The sequence below is a fragment of the Halichondria panicea genome, chromosome 9 (assembly GCF_963675165.1).
Source record: "Halichondria panicea chromosome 9, odHalPani1.1, whole genome shotgun sequence".
NCBI lineage: Eukaryota > Metazoa > Porifera > Demospongiae > Suberitida > Halichondriidae > Halichondria > Halichondria panicea.
This window is the reverse complement of record NC_087385.1, coordinates 6,345,147-6,364,214: the sequence shown is the minus strand read 5'-3', so window position 1 is coordinate 6,364,214 and position 19,068 is coordinate 6,345,147. Positions and strand designations below refer to the sequence as shown.

The following is a 19,068-nucleotide window of genomic DNA, read 5'->3' as shown; positions in this document are numbered from 1 at the left end:
TGCCAAAAAATTAATGGCTTCCTTATAATTAAGCCTTAGAGGTCAAAGTTCCTCTTGAGACAATCAAAACAACATGGCTATGAGAAGAAGTATACCTTTGCTCTCCAGGATATGCTCGGCTTCAGCAGGGAGGCAGCTAAACAAGCACTCAGTAAATATAGCCAGGTATTAAAGCTCTGTATGAGTCTGAGAATTGCTGTAGATATTGCAGTAGTACACAAACTTGATGATAATACACTAGGATATTAATAATTATGCCTCGTGAACTCCCTATTGTGTGTGCAGATGCTTTGCTACTCAGCCGAGTACGGATGTGGCGGCGGAACAAGCTCAGCGTGAGTTAGAACCACTCAAGCTGCCCGGGAAACTTGGACTATTCACTGGAAATGTTCTTTATCCAGATGATAATTCAGCCGTTTGGGATGTGAATGGTATGTTGTTTCAACAATGTGCAGCACTTATTAGCGGTGCTGACTAACATAGTTACATGTAACCAAGCTTATTGGTGTTGCCTATGATGCACTTATCGCGATAATTATTGTTTTTATCGTTGGATAATTATATATCGGAAATGCAATTGCTGTTTCTCAGAGCCTGTTCCCGGCAAAACAGTCAGTAACCTCACTATGAACTTTGGACCCCAGCATCCAGCTGCTCATGGAGTGCTCAGACTTATAATGGAATTGAATGGAGAGGTAATGAGAATGTCTTAGCATTGCATCTGTCAAGTCTCTAATCCATCAATTTGTTATTCAATATGACTCTGTGGCGCAACGGTAGCGCGTCTGACTCCAGATCAGAAGGTTGCGTGTTCAAATCACGTCAGGGTCATTCAATTTTTTTTCTTTTGCTAACTATAATACATATTTTTCCTCAGACTGTTACAAGGTCTGACCCTCACATTGGTTTACTTCACCGAGGAACTGAAAAACTTATTGAATACAAGACTTACATGCAAGCTTTGCCCTACTTTGACCGCCTGGACTATGTCTCGATGATGTGCAACGAGCAAGCTTTTTCATTGGCCATTGAGAAACTTGTGGGGATAGATATTCCCCTCAGGGCCAAGTACATTCGCACCATGTTTGCAGAGATTACAAGAATCCTGAACCATTGTCTGGCAGTGGCCTGTCAGATCATGGACGTGGGTGCCACGACGCCATTCCTCTGGTGGTTCGAGGAGAGGGAGAAGGTACCAACTTATATCAGAGAGTCTTTTTGTAATTTGCAGTATACTATAATATTGTCTTCAGTAAACAAGCTCCTGTTGTCACAGATGATGGAGTTTTATGAGAGAGTGTCAGGTGCCCGTCTGCATGCAGCGTACGTGAGACCAGGTGGTGTTGCGCAAGACCTCCCCATTGGACTGATGGACGACATCTATGACTTTCTCAAGAACTTTGCAGTCAGGATTGATGAAGTGGAAGAGGCAAGTTTTTGTGTGTGTGAAGATATGTATAAAAAGTGCTAAAAAGCAACAAAAGTGGTGTCAAAGAGTAGGATTTAACAATGCTGTTTGTGAAAATGTGTTCATTATTCTCTGTTTGTCGCAGCTGGTTACTGGTAATCGTATCTGGAAGCAACGAACAGTTGATATTGGAGTGGTGACTGTACAAGAGGCTTTGGACTGGGGGTTCACAGGGGTCATGCTCCGAGGGTCAGGGGTCAAATGGGATCTGAGAAAAGTGCAGCCATATGATGCCTATGATAGAGTGGACTTTGATGTGCCCATTGGCCGGTTTGGAGACTGCTTTGACAGGTGTGCCAGCTGTTATATAAATTAAATAAGTTAATAAGTTGTGAGAAAATGGGCAATGACTGCATGAGATTGTGTGAGCTAATCTGTAGTGAGGGCTGCTCTTCAAAGGTTGGTGCCTAGACATTCTTGCTTATCACTGTAGCCACTTCCTTTCTCTATACTGTACTACCTACACCTATGGGTGTTCAGTTATCTGGTTACTCTTCAGTTGTAACTTGTAAGCCCCAAACCAGGAAATTACAAGTGGTGGTTTCTATAAGCGGCCAGACTACCAACCTCATTCCCACAGTGTTGGCCTAACAGGTTGTGGGGGGCTGGGACCATTCTGACTAGACCTGGTCATTAGTCATGTAATGGATGCATTTTGTAGCTTATTCTTAGATATAGCTGTATTAAATGGTATTCTTAATTTTCTATTTTGCTAACCCACATTTTGTCTCTATTCGTCCATGCAGATACCTTTGTCGTGTGGAGGAAATGAGACAGAGTATGCGGATTGTTCACCAGTGTCTCAATGATATGCCTGAGGGAGAGATCAAGGTGGACGATGCTAAGATAGCCCCACCCAGTAGGGCAGAGATGAAGGTATGGATCTTGAATTTCTTTTCTCGTTTACAGTGTAGTATGATCAGATATTGGTACTGTACATGTGCAACCACTCTGAACTCATAATTATGTTTTGTAATTAAACCTTTATGGAAGTATGTATCTCAATAATGATGGCCACATGATACAGGACTCCATGGAGGCTCTGATCCACCACTTCAAACTGTATACTGAAGGGTTCCATGTTCCCCCTGGATCCACTTACACTGCCATAGAGGCCCCCAAGGTAACCTCACTCCTCATCTCCCACATACCCTCTACTCTTGCTCATGCTTCACCCTTTAGTCTAGAGTTAGCTGTATTACATTTTGCACCACCTAATTAAGTTAAATTAAATCATTGTTAGCTACCCAAGGCTATACCCTGCGTGCTATTATAGTAGGGCTGGGTGGGTGTTGGTTGTGCATCACTCATTGTGGCTGCCACTGCAGGGAGAGTTTGGGGTGTATCTGGTTTCTGATGGCACCTCCAAGCCTTACCGCTGCAAGATAAGGGCACCTGGATTCTTTCACCTTGTAAGCCACACCATTCAGCATTGTGTATTTTGTTTGTGTGCCCACATGGACAATATGGTGTGCTTAGATCAGTAATTTATTTCGTGCCCAAATTGTCCATTTTCTGAAAAAAAGCGTGGGCTATATAAGTGGACGCTTTTTCCAAATCAGGCCTGTTTTCATAGCTATGTTCGAGAGGCCATAACTTGTGTTGCGAGTGTCCGATTTCCGAAAAAATGATTTTGTTTAGTAGCACTTTGATAGGTTGACAATATTGTGTGCTTAGATCAATAATTTATTTCGTGCCCAAATAGTCCATTTTCTAAAAAAAAGCGTGGGCTATATAAGTGGACGCTTTTTCCAAATCAGGCCTGTTTTCATAGCTATGTTCGAGAGGCCATAACTTGTGTTGCGAGTGTCCGATTTCCTAAAAAATTATTTTGTTTAGTAGCACTTTGATAAGTTGACAATATTGTGTGCTTAGATCAATAATTTATTTCGTGCCCAAATAGTCTATTTTCTGAAAAAAAGCGTGGGCTATAAGTGGACGCTTTTTCCAAATCAGGCCTGTTTTCATAGCTATGTTCGAGAGGCCATAACTTGTGTTGCGAGTGTCCGATTTCCGAAAAAATTATTTTGTTTAGTAGCACTTTGATAGGTTGACAATATGGTGTGCTTAGATCAATAATTTATTTCGTGCCCAAATAGTCCATTTTCTGAAAAAAAGCGTGGGCTATATATAAGTGGACGCTTTTTCCAAATCAGGCCTGTTTTCATAGCTATGTTCGAGAGGCCATAACTTGTGTTGCGAGTGTCCGATTTCCTAAAAAATTATTTTGTTTAGTAGCACTTTGATAAGTTGACAATATTGTGTGCTTAGATCAATAATTTATTTCGTGCCCAAATAGTCTATTTTCTGAAAAAAAGCGTGGGCTATAAGTGGACGCTTTTTCCAAATCAGGCCTGTTTTCATAGCTATGTTCGAGAGGCCATAACTTGTGTTGCGAGTGTCCGATTTCCGAAAAAATTATTTTGTTTAGTAGTACTTTGATAGGTTGACAATATAGTGTGCTTAGATCAGTAATTTATTTCAGGCCCAAATAGTCCATTTTCCGAAAAAAAGCGTGGGCTATATATAAGTGGACGCTTTTTCCAAATCAGGCCTGTTTTCGTAGCTATGTTCGAGAGGCCATAACTTGTGTTGCGAGTGTCCGATTTCCGAAAAAATTATTTTGTTTAGTAGCACTTTAATAGGTTGACAATATGGTGTGCTTAGATCAATAATTTATTTCGTGCCCAAATAGTCCATTTTCTGAAAAAAAGCGTGGGCTATAAGTGGGCGCTTTTTCCAAATCAGGCCTGTTTTCGTAGCTATGTTCGAGAGGCCATAACTTATGTTGCGAGTGTCCAATTTCCTAAAAAATTATTTTGTTTAGTAGCACTTTGACAATGTGGTGTGCTTAGATCAATAATTTATTTCGTGCTCAAATAGTCCATTTTCTGAAAAAAAGCGTGGGCTATAATCCATCACCACCCTTAATCTGAGTTTAATGTGCTATGTGAACACACTCTCTTATTCTCACAGGCTGGCCTGGACTTTATGAGTAAGGGTCACATGCTGGCAGACCTTGTAGCCATCATTGGTAAGTTGACATGATTTTTGTGTTGGCTGATAATCAATCACGTTTAGTTATGTACATTCGTTATACCTTTCTTATTCTTTAGGTTCACAAGACATTGTATTTGGAGAAGTGGATCGATAGAAGCAACATTTATATATATATATATATACACAACCATATTGTAGCTCTGTCAGATTGTAATGTATTAACTGTCATTTGTGCCGTTGATATTCTGTGAAAAACATTCTCTAATTTATTGTCAACAGTTTATTTTACAAAAAAAAACCCATGGACAATAATCATGTGTTCTACTGAGTGAAGTGTTGCCTCCATAGAAACTCCTCCTTGTAGGCGGGGCCAGTGGAACAGCTTTCAGAGCATGTGTACACGAGTAGTGTACCCCAGTCCACACTGGGTCCCATCACCTCGTCCAGCTTGAGGTAATACAACAGCTGGGGCATCACCTGCACAGAGGGAAAGAGCATGTGACATCATAATTATCTAGACTAATGGTCAACAATTAAACGATAGTGGAGAGAGTATAAGTGCTGTAACTGGGTTTCAACAAGTACACAGAGGGGAAGGGTGCTCTGAGGGACTGAATCTTTACCTCCCAACCAACCTAAAAATTAGGTCCCTGGACTATCAATTTTGTCGGCCTTATATTCTACCCTCTCCCCAGGCAAAAATCTACTGTCTACTTTGCCTACATATAGTGTTTACCTGTAGCTCAAAGACCCGCTTTGCACCGCATACACAGTTAGGGATTTCCCCTTCAGTAGGCACACCCTCATTGGAGACTAACAGTGGGCAGCTGTCACGATGGTACCGAATCACCTGACAGAGGGAGTATAATAATTCCGAGAAACAGTTTGAAATAGAACGACCACAGTAAGGAGAAAGACGACAGAACAATTAATTTTTACCAAGCCTTAGCCTTAGATACCTACTGCTAGGGTAATTGGCAATTCTGAAATTGAGCGTCTAGTACAATATTGACTGTCTTCAAGAGCTCCTATTAAGGTACATAAATACACAGGTGAGCAAACAACAACACAGTACAAGACCTACCTGCTCAGGTTCCAGTGCTACTCTTTTCTTGAAGACCTTGAACTGTTTATCACTCTTCTTCTCCCGAACGGATTCCTCTTTCTTCAACCGAGAGACAGACAGATTCTTGGTCTTAACGATGCTGTGATAGTCAGCCATCCTCTCCTCAACACTCTTCTCTGCTCGGCCATCAGGGGACGCATTCTCTGGTTCTGGTTCAGTGACTATCTCAAACAACGGCAGAGTTACACCCACACTGGGATCGTAGTCGACAATACAATTATTGCCTTTAGCAAGGTCAGGGCAGAACAGTTTGTGTCCATTCTTCCAGTCGTGAGTTTGATGTTCCTTTGAGCAGTAGCTGACTCGCTTGCACTTGGCACAGCTCTTTGGTCCAGACATTCCACACACAATACAGAGTGGGGACGTTCTCCGACAAACAGTGAGTGTACCTTCAACACTCACACTAGAGGTGGAGGCTGGCTTTGATTTCACCTCTTCATCCCAGCCTTCGATGTCTTGAACAGTCATTTCAGTGGCTGATATCGAGGGCTTATCGTCTGTATCATCATCTTGAGGATCATCAACTTCGTCCAGTTTTAGTCTGTCCAATTGATCCGCAGTATCAACGGTACTATCAGCTGATTCACTGTAGAAATTGTTCACTTTCCGGAGTTGACATCGTAAGACTTGGAAGCATTTGGGGCCGTCCTGCTGATGACAAATTGAATCTCTACACATGAAAATTGAAATACTTCGATGAAATGTTTCGTCTCGCTCTCCATCAGACAAAGGTGCGTATACTTGCAGTAGAAAGGTGAGTGGTGATCTACATCTCTTACAGGACACAGATTCAGGAGGGGGAAGGTCTTGAGGATCAAGCCATGCTGGTTTCCCACCAACTTTACTAGGGAACAAGGAGCTACACAGCTGAGATGGGTCATCCACTTTCTCTACAAAGCCAAGTTCCATCTTTGTCTTCACCAAAGCCATGTGGGGGTGTGGGCGTGACAACACATCCAAAGGCAACCACGTGGCTGTAAGAAGACCGAGTCGAAGATCAAGAATGGGGAAACACAAGCACAAGGACAAAGACCAGGAGAAAGAAGAAGTCCAGTCTAGTGCTATTGTCAAGATAGAACCTGTAGACAGTGAACCAGCCACATACGAAGAACTAGTAACTCTGGTTAGCATCATAGCCAATCCCATGGCCAGCAAGAAACTCACCAAGAAACTTTACAAAGTTGTCAAGAAATCCAGGAAAGCAAAGAAACTAAAGCGTGGTGTGAGAGAAGTCGTTAAAGGCCTGAGGAAGAACGAGAAGGGTCTGGTGATTCTTGCCGGAGATGTGAGCCCCATTGACGTCATTACGCACATCCCTGTGCTGTGCGAAGACAACGAGGTCCCTTACTGCTACGTGCCCTCGAGACGAGATCTGGGTGCTGCCTCACTCACCAAACGCCCCACCAGTGTTGTTATGGTCAAGACTGAAGACGAGTACAAGGAACTCTATGACGAGTGTTTCTCAACAGTTGATGCTCTGCCCCTGCCCATCTGAACATTAAATTTACTGAATTAATACTTAGTCTACCTCCTTGTAATTTACCATTGATTTTTGTGACAATTGTATAACTGTAACTACTGCAGGATATGGATGTAGTGCAGTATTCGGTTATTTATTAACCTCACACATAATTATGCTAGTGGATGTCACAATAAATATGTGCTTACTCAATACTGGTTTGTAAGGGTCTATATATGGAGCGATAACTGGGCAAAAAATTAATAAAGCACATGCAGTGCTTATCTGCTTTCCCTATTCAGCAAACTGCAGAAGCGAACTGCAAAACGAACCACAAAAGCGAACTGCAAAATGAACTGCAAATGCAAAATGGAGTAGGTGTATACCTCAGGGACACCGTAGGCGCTAGGCCACACCAAATTAATCTCATATGAACAATGACTTGTGTCTTATATGACACCAAATTAATTTTTTATGTATAGATGTAGTCTACTATCAATTATTGTCTCCTTCTTTTTGACAAAGAACTTTACTTTAAACATGCAACATTAGTGTCTAGATGTCTGTCTATGGAAGTTTGCTCTTGAATTTTCTCTGCCAGGCAATCTGCATAATTAGAATGAGAGCATGTTCTGTGGGACAATGGCTTATACAGAGCTTGATTGTCTCCACCTCTGCCTTCTCCATGTAATCAGTGTACCCGTATCATGTCCAGCAGCTGCATGTGGACAGCATGTCTGCATAATAACAAATATCATCGTTTTGCAAAAATTTCGCTATAGTTATTACAAACACGGAAATTTTAATTCTCTCTATAATTATATATAGTGTACAAACACGGAAATCTTAATTGTAATTCTCTAGCGTATACGTTTACAACACGGAAATCTTCCGGTGTATTATACCTCTATAATATACCACGCATGCATGTTACTTTATAGTGGGTGTTTCAAGTTCAAATTAAGTCTATAAAAGTGCACAGCTTCAGCAAACCATATCCGACTGATTATCATCAAACATACGACACTGTAATACTGACAGTGCCCCTAGCGGGCGCTGTCCTTGTGATGAGGGGAACACCTATGGTTCTCCTCCATTTGTGGGAAATGACTACTTTTGTGATAGTGTGGCCACACCTAATAACTGGCATATATATTACCGTAGTTTCTTTCCCAACAATGCGCTGTGGGATGGTCAGTTGAGCCTCAACACATGTTACAATAACGAAAATGATCTGTGGTTTACGAAAACTCTATCAACTCCAACTGCTGATGACATTGAACTACGAATGTGCTTCAATAGACCCAGTACATCATCTAACATTGGACTGCAGCTCATGGAAATATACATCAGTTGAAGTGATTGTGAAGTTAATTTCTGCTGATAACTTTTAGTTAGCTGAGTGAGAACAAATAAATGAACACTATACAAGTGAACACTACCTAGCATTCTTGTATTGTAGCACTAGGCAGTAGCTATATACTACATTTTGTTGCATGTTCATACAGTTGGAGCCAAATATCAAAGAAGCCACAGCACAACTATTTCTTGCACAGGAAATGGAAGCAGTGCAATTAATAGTGTATATATATAATTATATCACATCTGGACCATGCCAGTAATTGCACAAGGGGCTTGTTTTCGCCATAATAAATTATGATTGGGGTCCCAGTAAGCCACATAATACAACAATAGATGCATGTTTCTTAGTAAGTTTATATAATTAATGTAAAATTCATTATAGAAACTACTATATTACACTCTATTGAGCGAAAGCATAACATGGCGAGAGGCATTAGCAAGCGCACGCTTGCAACACTCGTATAAAAGTAAATGTCACAAAATAGAAAAGTTTGCCCTTAAATTAAGTGTGCACAAAACAAAACTTCACTTCCTATTAGATACTGCATGTGTGGGCCTATACCTGCGTTCCTTTCCAAAAAGTACTTTAGGGCACACATCTTGTTAATTTAATCTTAATATTAGCTCTCAGCTGCTAGTTGGTACGCACCTCATGCTCTGCATTAAAGAAAAAAAATATTGTACACACTGAACTGTACTACATGCAGATAAAAAATAAACCGTTTTGCTACTGCCTAATGAAAGACAGTAGGGCTGCTACCTAATGAAAGGCAGCAAAGAAGGACAGAGATACACACTTCACTCTCACCAACGAGACCAACTGACGACGAAAAGTAACGCTCATAATTATAGTGTTAGTGAGGCTAACATTTTTTGTGGCCGTCATTATCTTTAGAGAAGATGCTTTTGCCAATTGTTTTATAATTATAAGGAAGCGACACTAGCACTGTGCTGCTATAGTGTCTCTTGGCATAACATTATAAAAAACAAAAAAAAAACAAAAAAAAAAAGGGCTGTGATCTAATGAAAGACTACAGGAGACCTGTTGACTATCACAATGAAAGACTACAGGAAAGTGAGTTACGGCCGGTTTCCCGGCCACCCACCTACAGCTCCGGAGCCCCGGTTTATAACCCACACGCTACATGGGTGAACTGCAACAAGTCAAAAACGTGGGAGGAAGGGAATCTTTTAGCCTCTATCTCAGGCCGCACTAACAACAATAGATGCATGCATGTAAAACAAGTCAGATCAGTGAGTTTACTTTAATGTAAAATTCATTAGCTTATTCCCTCTACTATATTTAACACTCTAATACTTTTTGAGCGAAAGCATAACATGGCGAGGGGCATTAGCACAGCATAGCTTGCGACACTCGTCATAGACTGTCTACATGTACATGTATAAAAATGGTGTAAAAAAATAAAAATCATCAGTTTAAAAAGTCGATAAAAAATTATTATAGCTATGAAGTATGAGTCCGTGGCTGATAAGCCGACCAAAGTCTCAGGGTCTTGTCCCAGCCAGCTGTCACATACTGTAGGGTTATAATTATAAATACTCTTAATCTATATGCACAGGAGAGAACGAGAAGATCACGATACCAACTGTCATGCACCCTACCTGATCATTCTCCGGTATGTGTAAGACAGCTCTAACACTGTCTTCGTGACCTCTACACACTTGCAGTAACTCAAGGTCAGTGTTGTACACCCTGCAAGAAACAAGGCATTATCGAGGGCGTCCTTGGTATTATACGCACTGCAATGTCTAGTCTCGCTTCAGGCTAGAAACAGATAGTTCCTGTAATAATATATAGCTGACCTGATAACATTATGGATGGCTGCCAATATGAAGCCATACTTCTTGTCGATGGTGACGAATGAGACAGGCCCTCCGACAGACACCAGCTGCTCACACTCGCCCTGGCCGTCACTCCTCTACAATAAGAAACTGGATATTTACTGCATGTATTAAAATTCACCATCCTAACTTGTTGTGAGAATTCAATAGCTATCAAAACAGGCCTCATTTCGGAGAGTATATATATGCATGTATATACACTCTGTATACTCACCCAGATCTTTATGGTCCCATCCTCTGAGCCTGTGACCCACTTCTCAGTGAAACTGTTCCACCTCACCTACACACACAAGTAGTCCCAATGAACATGATGCCATATACTACAATATTTCGATCTACATGCAATGCAATCATGTAGAGTGCATGCCTTCACTTTTGTATCTACCAAATTAGATTGACGAACAAACGAACAAACTACAAGGTAATACTTAGCTAAAACAGGCTACCAATAATTATAAAAAGAGTTTAGAATCTGACCTGTGTTACTTCGCCAGTGTGGCCCTCAAGTTTCCCCGTGAGCTTCATCTCCGACTGTCGTGTGGAGAACTGACGCAAGTAGACTATACAATTTGACATGGAATAGGCTATGCTGTCCCTAAAGAGAGAAGTATCCGGTGAAATTACTGCTACTACTAATAATAGAGAGAGAATGCATATTTATACAGGAATATGATCTTACGTACGTGGTAGGGCTGTAGGCTAGGCATGTAATGATGTCATCGGAAGCAGTGTCCGTGTGCTGAAGTTTGGCAAGAAGTCTGAGAAGAGATTCTATAAACCATGTTCTTAATGTGTACGCAATTAACTTACTGTCCTTCAGTCAAGTCCCACACACAAACAGCACAGTCCCAACCAGAAGACACCTACACACACAAAACAAATTTTTAATTTTAAATAGAATGACCCTTTACCAGCAGCAACCTCATAGTTGAAGATACGTAATGATCTTTACATAACATTCACAGCAGCAAATTAAATAATACTAGTTTACCAGATAAAGCTTTGACTTGTGCTCTACCAGCTCCAGACCACTCCCACATCCGGTGTGTCCGTTCAGAATGTGCATACACATAAACCCAGCTACTCGATTAATCACTGGGTCCTTGTGTGTGCGTGAGGGTGTGTGTGTGTGTGTGTGTGTGTGTGTGTGTGTGTGTGTGTGTGTGTGTGTGTGTGTGTGTGTGTGTGTGTGAGGGTGTGTGTGGTCGGCAGTAAGATGTATGAATGATATGCGGCATATAAACATTATATAATTAGTTGTGCCGGCATGGCCGAGAGTATAATTATTATACAATTAATATACTGTATATATGGATGACCAGGCAACGTACTTCTGTACTAGTTTTTTCTCCTCCGATAGTCTCCTTGTGTCCATTGGCCAGTTCTCTTGCCTTCCTCTGTAGCTCACTCAGCACTCTAACAGTACTCATGTCGTAGCCCCATACCACTGCATGTGCAAACCAGCCACAAGTTAAAACAATTAAAAGTGCTCATGTCATAATAGTTATATCCGCTTAGTTAAAACAATTACGTTCTACAAGTGAACAAAAGGAGGGGGAACTAGCATATAGAACTGACAGTTTAACAAGCAGATCGATGCAAGTCATATCACCTTTTTTTTTATTATTACTCTTACTGGTATTTGAGGGACTCACCAATTCTCCCGTCAAGACAAGAACAGACCACGTAATCCAGTTCCTCCACAAACATTGAGCACACAAAACCCCGATAGTCAGCCTGAGCGAAGGGAAGCAATTAAAACATCAACTATAACACATCTCAATCAAATGCATACCTCTAGCAATTTCTTTCGTGCTCTCTCCTTCAGTTTTCTATCGGCCTCCTTGGTTTCTGGTTGACTCTGCCCCTTGTCAGCAGTGGGGGAATCCCCTCCAAATGCCATCCTGATCAGGTTCCACTCCGCCTCCTCACTCACGAGATGTGACGCCAGCCGAGCCTTGTAGTGCAGTTGCTCAGTGCTGCAGGGTAACAGGTAACTGATAACTAATTAGTATAGAGCAGATGTTCTTACCTGTACATGAATGGATTGAGCTGCAGTCTATCCCACTTAGTAACCAGCCCATCACTCGTGCCAGTGAACAGCAGTATAGGCCTCTTGTTGGCTACAGATCGAGAGATTAATTGAGCATACAATTAAGAATTGTATGCTCAATTAATCTTCCATACTCAATGAATGTTATAATTATTATGATGTGAAAGAAGAGGAATGCACGGAGATCGAGATATATCGATTGACATATCAAACTGGTATACATAACTACGAGCATTCATAACAGTACCTGGTGTTCACAGTAATACGTACTTATGGGGGACCTTTCATACTAGTACTCCATTTATCATTATCAAAGGTTGCTATGACAATCATTGAAAGGAAGTACAATGTATGCAATGACAACAATCACAAATGGACTGATAGCCAGCCCAGCAGCCAGACAGTGGTATCAATGATTAGGCTCTTAATAAATGATAACTAGTTCAAAGTTCAAGTGCAAGAAGCCCTGGAGCTATACCGTAATCAAAATTCCAGACAATAAAAGAATTGTTGCATGTTTAAATGCTTAATTCATCATTTATAGTCTGAAACCTTCCATGTCCACAACAATCATTGACAGGAAGTGGAAACTATTTGAGGCCCTTTGTCACCTGATTATAAGAATTGTATGCTTAATTAATCTTCCATACTCTCTCATGTACACCCTTCACGCTAGGTTCACAATGATAATTAGTCGATTGTCGATTGTCAATTATTATCCATCCCATGCCAATGCAGTCAGTACATGTATGCATGTCTCTTATAGCTATAGCATGCAGATACACGTGTGCGTGTAGGTGTGTGTGTACTCACTGTAAGCAATGGTCTCAATGTGGGCGTGAGGGGAGGGGGAGGGATGAACACATACGCTACAGCTCGGAGTGTACGCCCACACCACCACCTCCTTCAGATGGGTCGACCCTGTGTGGGGTGTGTGATGTGGGTGTGAGTGTGTGTGTGCAAAAATGCAGTAGAAGTACAGGACACCCTTTGACACAGACTAAATTAATTGACTGGGCGCTAAGTGTGGTAGAAGCCTAGTTAATTGATCAGGCAGAGGACACAATGTGGCCTCCACTGAAATACTGGGTGTGTCTATATAAAGGAAATCAGCAGATCAGTATGAACTGTTATGTAATGGACAATAATAGGAATACTGTTGCAGACAATTTATGGATACCATGAAGTCTAAATAACACACCACTGTGGTTTGCCTCACTTGCCTATAACCTGGTTAGCCTCTGGGATATACTTGAGCAGCTGAACACCTTGGACTTGGGGCCTAAAAGAAAACCATGCAAATATTATAATTACGTGGATTTTGTAAATTCCTTAAAAAGTATTAATTGTGCTAGGCAACTCACTTGTCCAGGTTTCGTTGATTGTTCAGAATTGGCACAACATCCGTAATCTGTAGAATCATGCGGTGAACAAGACGGAATTAATCCAGCTGTTTACAGCAAGGGCATGTCATTATGCCAGGTTATGTAATAGAGAGTACACAAAGACTATACAGTGCATCAGGAGTTCTCATTGTACTCCGAGTACATGTATATGCTGAGAGGCCCTACAGCTAATGGGTGCACCTCCATGCATGTATGTGCATGTGGCTGTCTGGTGGGATATAATATATGTTTGTGTGTCAGTTAAGAGATCTTAGACTGTATGCCAATGAGAAATGTTGATAGAATCTCAGCCCATCAGGATACCACAAGCAGTAGATGTTGGCACTCACACACTCTCCAGACTTTGGCTCATAATAGTTGACAGAGGACCCAGCTGCAACCCAGAGCACACCAGTGTGGGGCACCTGACAGAGCCCCGTCACTGGGCCACTGCACTGCACCTGAAACATTAGTTTTCCATCCCCAGTCCATAGTTTGCACTTGCCGTCAAAGGATCCAGTAGCCAGCCTGTAGTGGTATAGTGGATTAGGACCTTCTTGTGGCCAGATAGTGAGGGTTCACAGGTACTACCAGGGTCTACATAGGGTGAAGCTAGGTTCATCGCTGGGTTTAATAAGGTGGATATGCAGCATACTTTAAAAATAATTTTAGTCCGCAAAGGCAAAGCTCTAGCAAAGGGGAATTCCCTATACTAGCAAGCCACTGAAAACAAGCCATTGCAAATCGATATCCTATAAGAAATCTGACTGGAACAGCAGTAAATTGAACTGGTTTCACTGTACTATTATTGACCCAACTATAGAGGCTGGATACTTTTAGAAAGGTAGTTATAACTTACCAGGTGCTACTGTCAGCGTCCTTGGCCACAATGAGAGTAGTGATACCAGCGTCGTGAGCGTTGGTATGAGTCACCAGGGCTCGTAGGGGGGAGTCCTGGTCCCCAGGCATAGTGGACACTTCCCACACCACCAGCATGTTGTCATACCTACACAGACGATAGGGAGGAGATAAAGAGAACAACAATGTTCACTGTAATAGCTCACAGTGACCGACAGACTAAGTGACTCTTTCATGCCACGACAAATATGCCAAATATGCCGAGTCCATTATGAGAACAGCATATACGACATAGTCAAGACATTTTGTTTTAGTAAAATTTCTCACACTGACATAGATTTTAGAACTCCTACACACAAGTTACAGCTGAACAAGTGGTTGTTATAAACTTCTTGCATGCTGTGAACTAGAGCAACAGTACAGTGTGTGCCCTAGGGGGGAGGGGTATAGTATTGATGATCAAGCAAGCTTGTTCAAGCAAACCAAAAGGTTAACTAGTATATCTGAGAAAAATCCAACATGTATGTGTAGTTGAAACACAGACTACCAGCGATGTTGTTCTAAGCAACATTAGCAAGCAAGAAGTCTACAGCTAGTTCTCAAGCGTGTTTGATGACATTAAAAAATATGAACTGCAATAGAAGGCCAATGACCAACCCATCCTCAGCTCTCCTGCAGAAAACAAGAAAGGAGACAGTTGTACATGTTGTGGCTACATGACCTCATCTACATGATATCCCACCTCCTTGACTAGACTACTGCACCCCAGAGGAGTCCACCTCCTACAGTTGTCATGGCAATATGTGTAAGTAATAAGATTGAATTTCATAATGAGGTTACAGGGTTTTGCAGAATCTTTGCAATATCCCAAAAAAGCGTTTTGCGTTGAGCGTTCCTTATAAGGTTATCTGTGGTCAACCATAAAGTTGTATATAGATCTTAGTCAGCATGTCAACAATGCACTATTCTACAAACAGTTGATGGATCAACTTGAAGATTCTCAGCAACACTTTGATAAGACAGTCCAAGCAGCTCTGTCTGATGCACTCTTCTCCATCCAATAATACTGCTTTTTTCACAAGAAAAAGCCATTTTGTTTTTGAATTTTGCTTCCTAAGCAGACTTGGCATTTCACCACAATGTGTATATGACACCACAAGATGTAAACATTAGATATCCATATAAGGAACGCTCTACACCCTCTATTTCAAAGATTCTGCAAAACCCTGTATTGAAGCACTCATGCTATGTAACATAATTAAGTTAACCAGAGCTAGATTCAGACAATAAACTAACTGGCCACTAATACCACTATACCACGCAGTAAGGGCAATAGGCACATGTACTCATGCTGCAGACACAGTGAAGCTGTCTATAAGGCCACCTAGCTAGCAGTACATGGTGCTTCCATGCATAACAAAGTGCATGGCTTCTGAGTACATGAGGGGTGGGCTCTGTCTATCCACACTGGGGGTGAGGGTGTATTATGGTGCAAAATCCAAAAGCTCAAGAGGTCAGTAAACATGAAATCAAGTATTGTCTAATATAATAATTATAATTTATAGTCGAAATCTGGTGACTTTGGTTATTGAGGCCTCCTAAGTGTATGGAAGCAATCATCATTATAGAGTCAGGTAAGAGCCTGCCACCACAAGCTAGCCCACCATGTGCCCACATGTGATGCATGCTGCCTGGCCACTCACCCAGCAGAGTAGACCTTGGTACCCAAGGAAACCAGACACTTGACAATGCCAGAGTGACCTTCTATTCTTGTTTCTGTGCCAGTAAAAACAGTCAGTAAACATATATGCACTATACACTCACACTCGGAATGCTATACAGTTCACTTAATACTTACAAACAACCAAGCACTATAATCCAAGGTTAGGGGCCTGTATGTAGAACACAACTATATAGCTCCATAGTTCAAAGAGATTCAGTAAACAGTATAAACAAAGGCTAATAACTAAACAGACCTCTTCTTGAGAGAAGAGGATTTCCACTGGTGGAATTCTTTCCTGTAGGAGAGAGAACACAAACAATATGTGGGAGACAGTGTATAAGCAATGAGCCATTAGTAAGGAAATACACGCCAGTAAGTACAATTGAGCCTTTGTACAACTGGTTAAACATGTGCAAACCCAAACACCACAATAAAGGAAACAGTATATCTGAGCACACACGCACACACCCATACCTCTCACACATGCACACACACCCACACACGCACACATGCAGCTATGCATGCTTGTGTGAGGGCTGACAACCAGCCCACAACCACAGCCACAGCCCAGGCTACAAGGCTCAGGGCCGGTGCATCTAAAGGTTGCAACATGTAGGATTGACAAAGTGATGCAGTGGCTGGCGGTCCATTAACATAATTGCATGCAGGCTCTTAATTGTAACAGGACTTTGTCTGGCTGGGGTCAGGTTATTGATGATTCTAATCAACCCGTGCAAAGGTTGAGCTAATTTGACTGCTCTTTTGGTTCTATAGGTGCAAGTGAACTAAAATTGATTTTTAAGCACTATAAATACTTCCATAACCCAAACCCAAAACAGTACATCCTATCGTATTTCATAGTCACACGCCTGGCTTAGGCCACTGCCTTATGGTGGAATAATAGAGCCAATGAAAGACTCTTTGATCTCTTAAACTGTTCCTAATGGTAACTGGAATTTCAATCTAGAGTTGCCTAGTAACTAGAATAGTGATATTAAGGGCATGATGATTAATTATCAGAGCTGGCAACAATAGAGATGATGTTTATGGATAAGTGTAGTCCGCTCACATAATTATATATTACCTGAGGGCGTTAACAGTGAAATGTATCCGTCCCTGCCGCAGAGGAGGCCATCCTTCCGAGGGTTCCAGGTTAGACAGTGGATAGGAGAGCCTAACTAAAGGAGGAAGGGTGTGTATACATACAATAACAGTATTCACCATTGAGTACTTTAATTTGGTCATTAATATTGTATAGTCTTTGATGGCTCAAAACGATCAGTGATTAGCTTTACTGTATTCCTCTGGGGCATTAATAATCAAGATTCTAACAAGGGCATACGTGCAAGGTTCAAGGTTCGTTTATTCAGGTACAACTGGTACACGTCTCACAAAGCCAGTATTGTGTGAGATTATTGTCGAACAAATCAATGACAATCAGTGATTAATTGAGCGAAGCATATCAAAGAATGGACACACCTTAATATAATACATACTGCACGGTGGGTAGGGATGCTTTCTGACAATGTTGCTATACTTGTAAGCAACATACCAGACAATAAGCAGGAAAGATGGGATAGAGGGAAACAATGAACATTTTTAAAAGTGTGGATTTCAAGTTTCCTGCATGTAATACCAAACTCCATTCCCCACAGTATATACTAACAATGTTCTATATAAATGCAGCTCACATCAATTGTGTTGAATGGTGTTCCAGCAGGTGACCACTGCACTACTGTGTAATCAATGGCCGCTGAGAACATGGTCTTACCCTCAGGCCTGAACAAAGTAGAAAATTCCAACAAAAATTAAACTATAGACAGCCGCATGTAATTAACCTAATGATAGATATAGTAAAGTCTGCTATGGGTACGAATTAGGATATGCTAACAAGGGAAACAGTATACAATAGTCATTGGGGATGGTATTGGATAAGCCACCTAGACTGTACACTGATGATTGCATTAGGGTGATTGCACACAGAGACAGCTAGTACTACAGCAGTCTCCGAAATGGAGAACCACAATGGCAGGAATTACGCCAGCTGCCTAACCATAGGGAGACATAACCATGACCAGGCTAGTGCCAATACTATCACCTGATTTCAGCACACTCTACTGCAGGAGCAGTTGTGTGGCGTTTTTAAAAATGTAAATTAGATACAATACAATGTTGTACCAGAAAAGGAGGTCTGTTATTCTTCCTTTGTGGTGGTTACTGAGGCTGACCAGTTTACCAGTGTCCTGCTCCCAGCACCTCAAGCTGCCATCTGGTGTGTGTGCGTGCGTATGCTCATAATATGGTATTCTGGGGGTGTGTATAACATTATTAATTAGGGGATGGTTTGGGGAGAGGGAGATCACAACAACATTCATAATAAACGTGTTGCCATGAAAACAAAAACTCCTGACGGGTAAAACGATCCGATCTGACTGCTAAAGCTCAGGTTGCATGGCTAGCTATCTGATATTAAAGTGTAAATTACTGGTATTGTTAGCAGGCCAGCCACCCACATGCAGATAGATGCAGACATAGTTACTGTGCATCTCACCTTCATGTCCAGCTACTACCTCCCTCCGCAAAGGCTGGTAAATCACGGCAGTAATGTGAGAAGTAGCAAGGCTTCGAAATAATAGCTTCTTCTCCATCCAATGTATCCCCCTACATCAAAGGCTAGTAGCTCTCCACGGGTGAACCCACAACTAATTAACCGTGACCTCCAACTGCACTTTGAGCCTAAACATTGCTGATTCAGCACTAATTAATAAGTA

The 19,068-nt window shown here is 41.6% G+C and overlaps 3 protein-coding genes and 1 non-coding gene across 4 annotated transcripts; 2 read left to right on the top strand and 2 right to left on the bottom strand.

Moving 5' to 3' along the window:
* Positions 1-10: 10 nt before the first annotated feature.
* LOC135340647 (NADH-ubiquinone oxidoreductase 49 kDa subunit-like) lies at positions 11-4,744 on the top strand. The gene is made up of 11 exons (XM_064536973.1): positions 11-165; positions 286-431; positions 592-695; positions 878-1,192; positions 1,277-1,429; positions 1,554-1,759; positions 2,215-2,344; positions 2,496-2,591; positions 2,797-2,880; positions 4,445-4,502; positions 4,585-4,744. Exons 1-11 carry the CDS (start codon positions 74-76, stop codon positions 4,620-4,622), a joined length of 1,422 nt encoding a protein of 473 aa, XP_064393043.1. The 5' UTR covers positions 11-73; the 3' UTR covers positions 4,623-4,744.
* On the top strand, positions 760-831 carry Trnaw-cca (transfer RNA tryptophan (anticodon CCA)). The gene has a single exon. It is a non-coding gene; the product is annotated as a tRNA-Trp (tRNA).
* On the bottom strand, positions 4,712-7,121 carry LOC135340645 (programmed cell death protein 2-like). Its single transcript, XM_064536971.1, has 3 exons — positions 5,553-7,121; positions 5,205-5,318; positions 4,712-4,945 (listed from the first exon to the last, which is right to left on the bottom strand). The coding sequence occupies exons 1-3, from the start codon at positions 6,738-6,740 to the stop codon at positions 4,790-4,792; spliced, it is 1,458 nt and encodes a 485-aa protein (XP_064393041.1). The 5' UTR covers positions 6,741-7,121; the 3' UTR covers positions 4,712-4,789.
* Positions 7,122-9,798: 2,677 nt separating this feature from the next.
* LOC135340631 (uncharacterized) lies at positions 9,799-19,024 on the bottom strand. Its single transcript, XM_064536952.1, has 23 exons — positions 18,849-19,024; positions 18,476-18,566; positions 17,989-18,076; positions 17,382-17,475; positions 16,551-16,592; positions 16,278-16,350; positions 14,576-14,722; positions 14,067-14,244; positions 13,696-13,742; positions 13,555-13,613; positions 13,145-13,252; positions 12,311-12,401; positions 12,074-12,257; positions 11,934-12,015; positions 11,610-11,725; positions 11,270-11,380; positions 11,089-11,141; positions 10,962-11,036; positions 10,756-10,873; positions 10,493-10,558; positions 10,240-10,355; positions 10,039-10,129; positions 9,799-9,952 (listed from the first exon to the last, which is right to left on the bottom strand). Exons 1-23 carry the CDS (start codon positions 18,943-18,945, stop codon positions 9,881-9,883), a joined length of 2,199 nt encoding a protein of 732 aa, XP_064393022.1. The 5' UTR covers positions 18,946-19,024; the 3' UTR covers positions 9,799-9,880.
* Between the last annotated feature and the right edge of the window lie 44 nt (positions 19,025-19,068).

Excerpts from the sequence above, each read along its gene's own strand:
- LOC135340647 (XM_064536973.1), top strand. The coding sequence starts at position 74 with ATGGCTATGAGAAGAAGTATACCTTTGCTCTCCAGGATATGCTCGGCT. Across the intron at positions 1,193-1,276 it reads GGTTCGAGGAGAGGGAGAAG|ATGATGGAGTTTTATGAGAG; the intron begins GTACCAACTTAT and ends CTGTTGTCACAG. Across the intron at positions 2,881-4,444 it reads CACCTGGATTCTTTCACCTT|GCTGGCCTGGACTTTATGAG; the intron begins GTAAGCCACACC and ends TTATTCTCACAG.
- LOC135340631 (XM_064536952.1), bottom strand. The coding sequence starts at position 18,945 with ATGGAGAAGAAGCTATTATTTCGAAGCCTTGCTACTTCTCACATTACT. Across the intron at positions 18,567-18,848 it reads GGTAGTAGCTGGACATGAAG|ATGGCAGCTTGAGGTGCTGG; the intron begins GTGAGATGCACA and ends CACACACACCAG. Across the intron at positions 11,142-11,269 it reads ACAAGTCAAAGCTTTATCTG|GTGTCTTCTGGTTGGGACTG; the intron begins GTAAACTAGTAT and ends TTGTGTGTGTAG.
- LOC135340645 (XM_064536971.1), bottom strand. The coding sequence starts at position 6,740 with ATGGGATTGGCTATGATGCTAACCAGAGTTACTAGTTCTTCGTATGTG. Across the intron at positions 5,319-5,552 it reads TAGCACTGGAACCTGAGCAG|GTGATTCGGTACCATCGTGA; the intron begins GTAGGTCTTGTA and ends TCCCTCTGTCAG. Across the intron at positions 4,946-5,204 it reads AGCGGGTCTTTGAGCTACAG|GTGATGCCCCAGCTGTTGTA; the intron begins GTAAACACTATA and ends CCCTCTGTGCAG.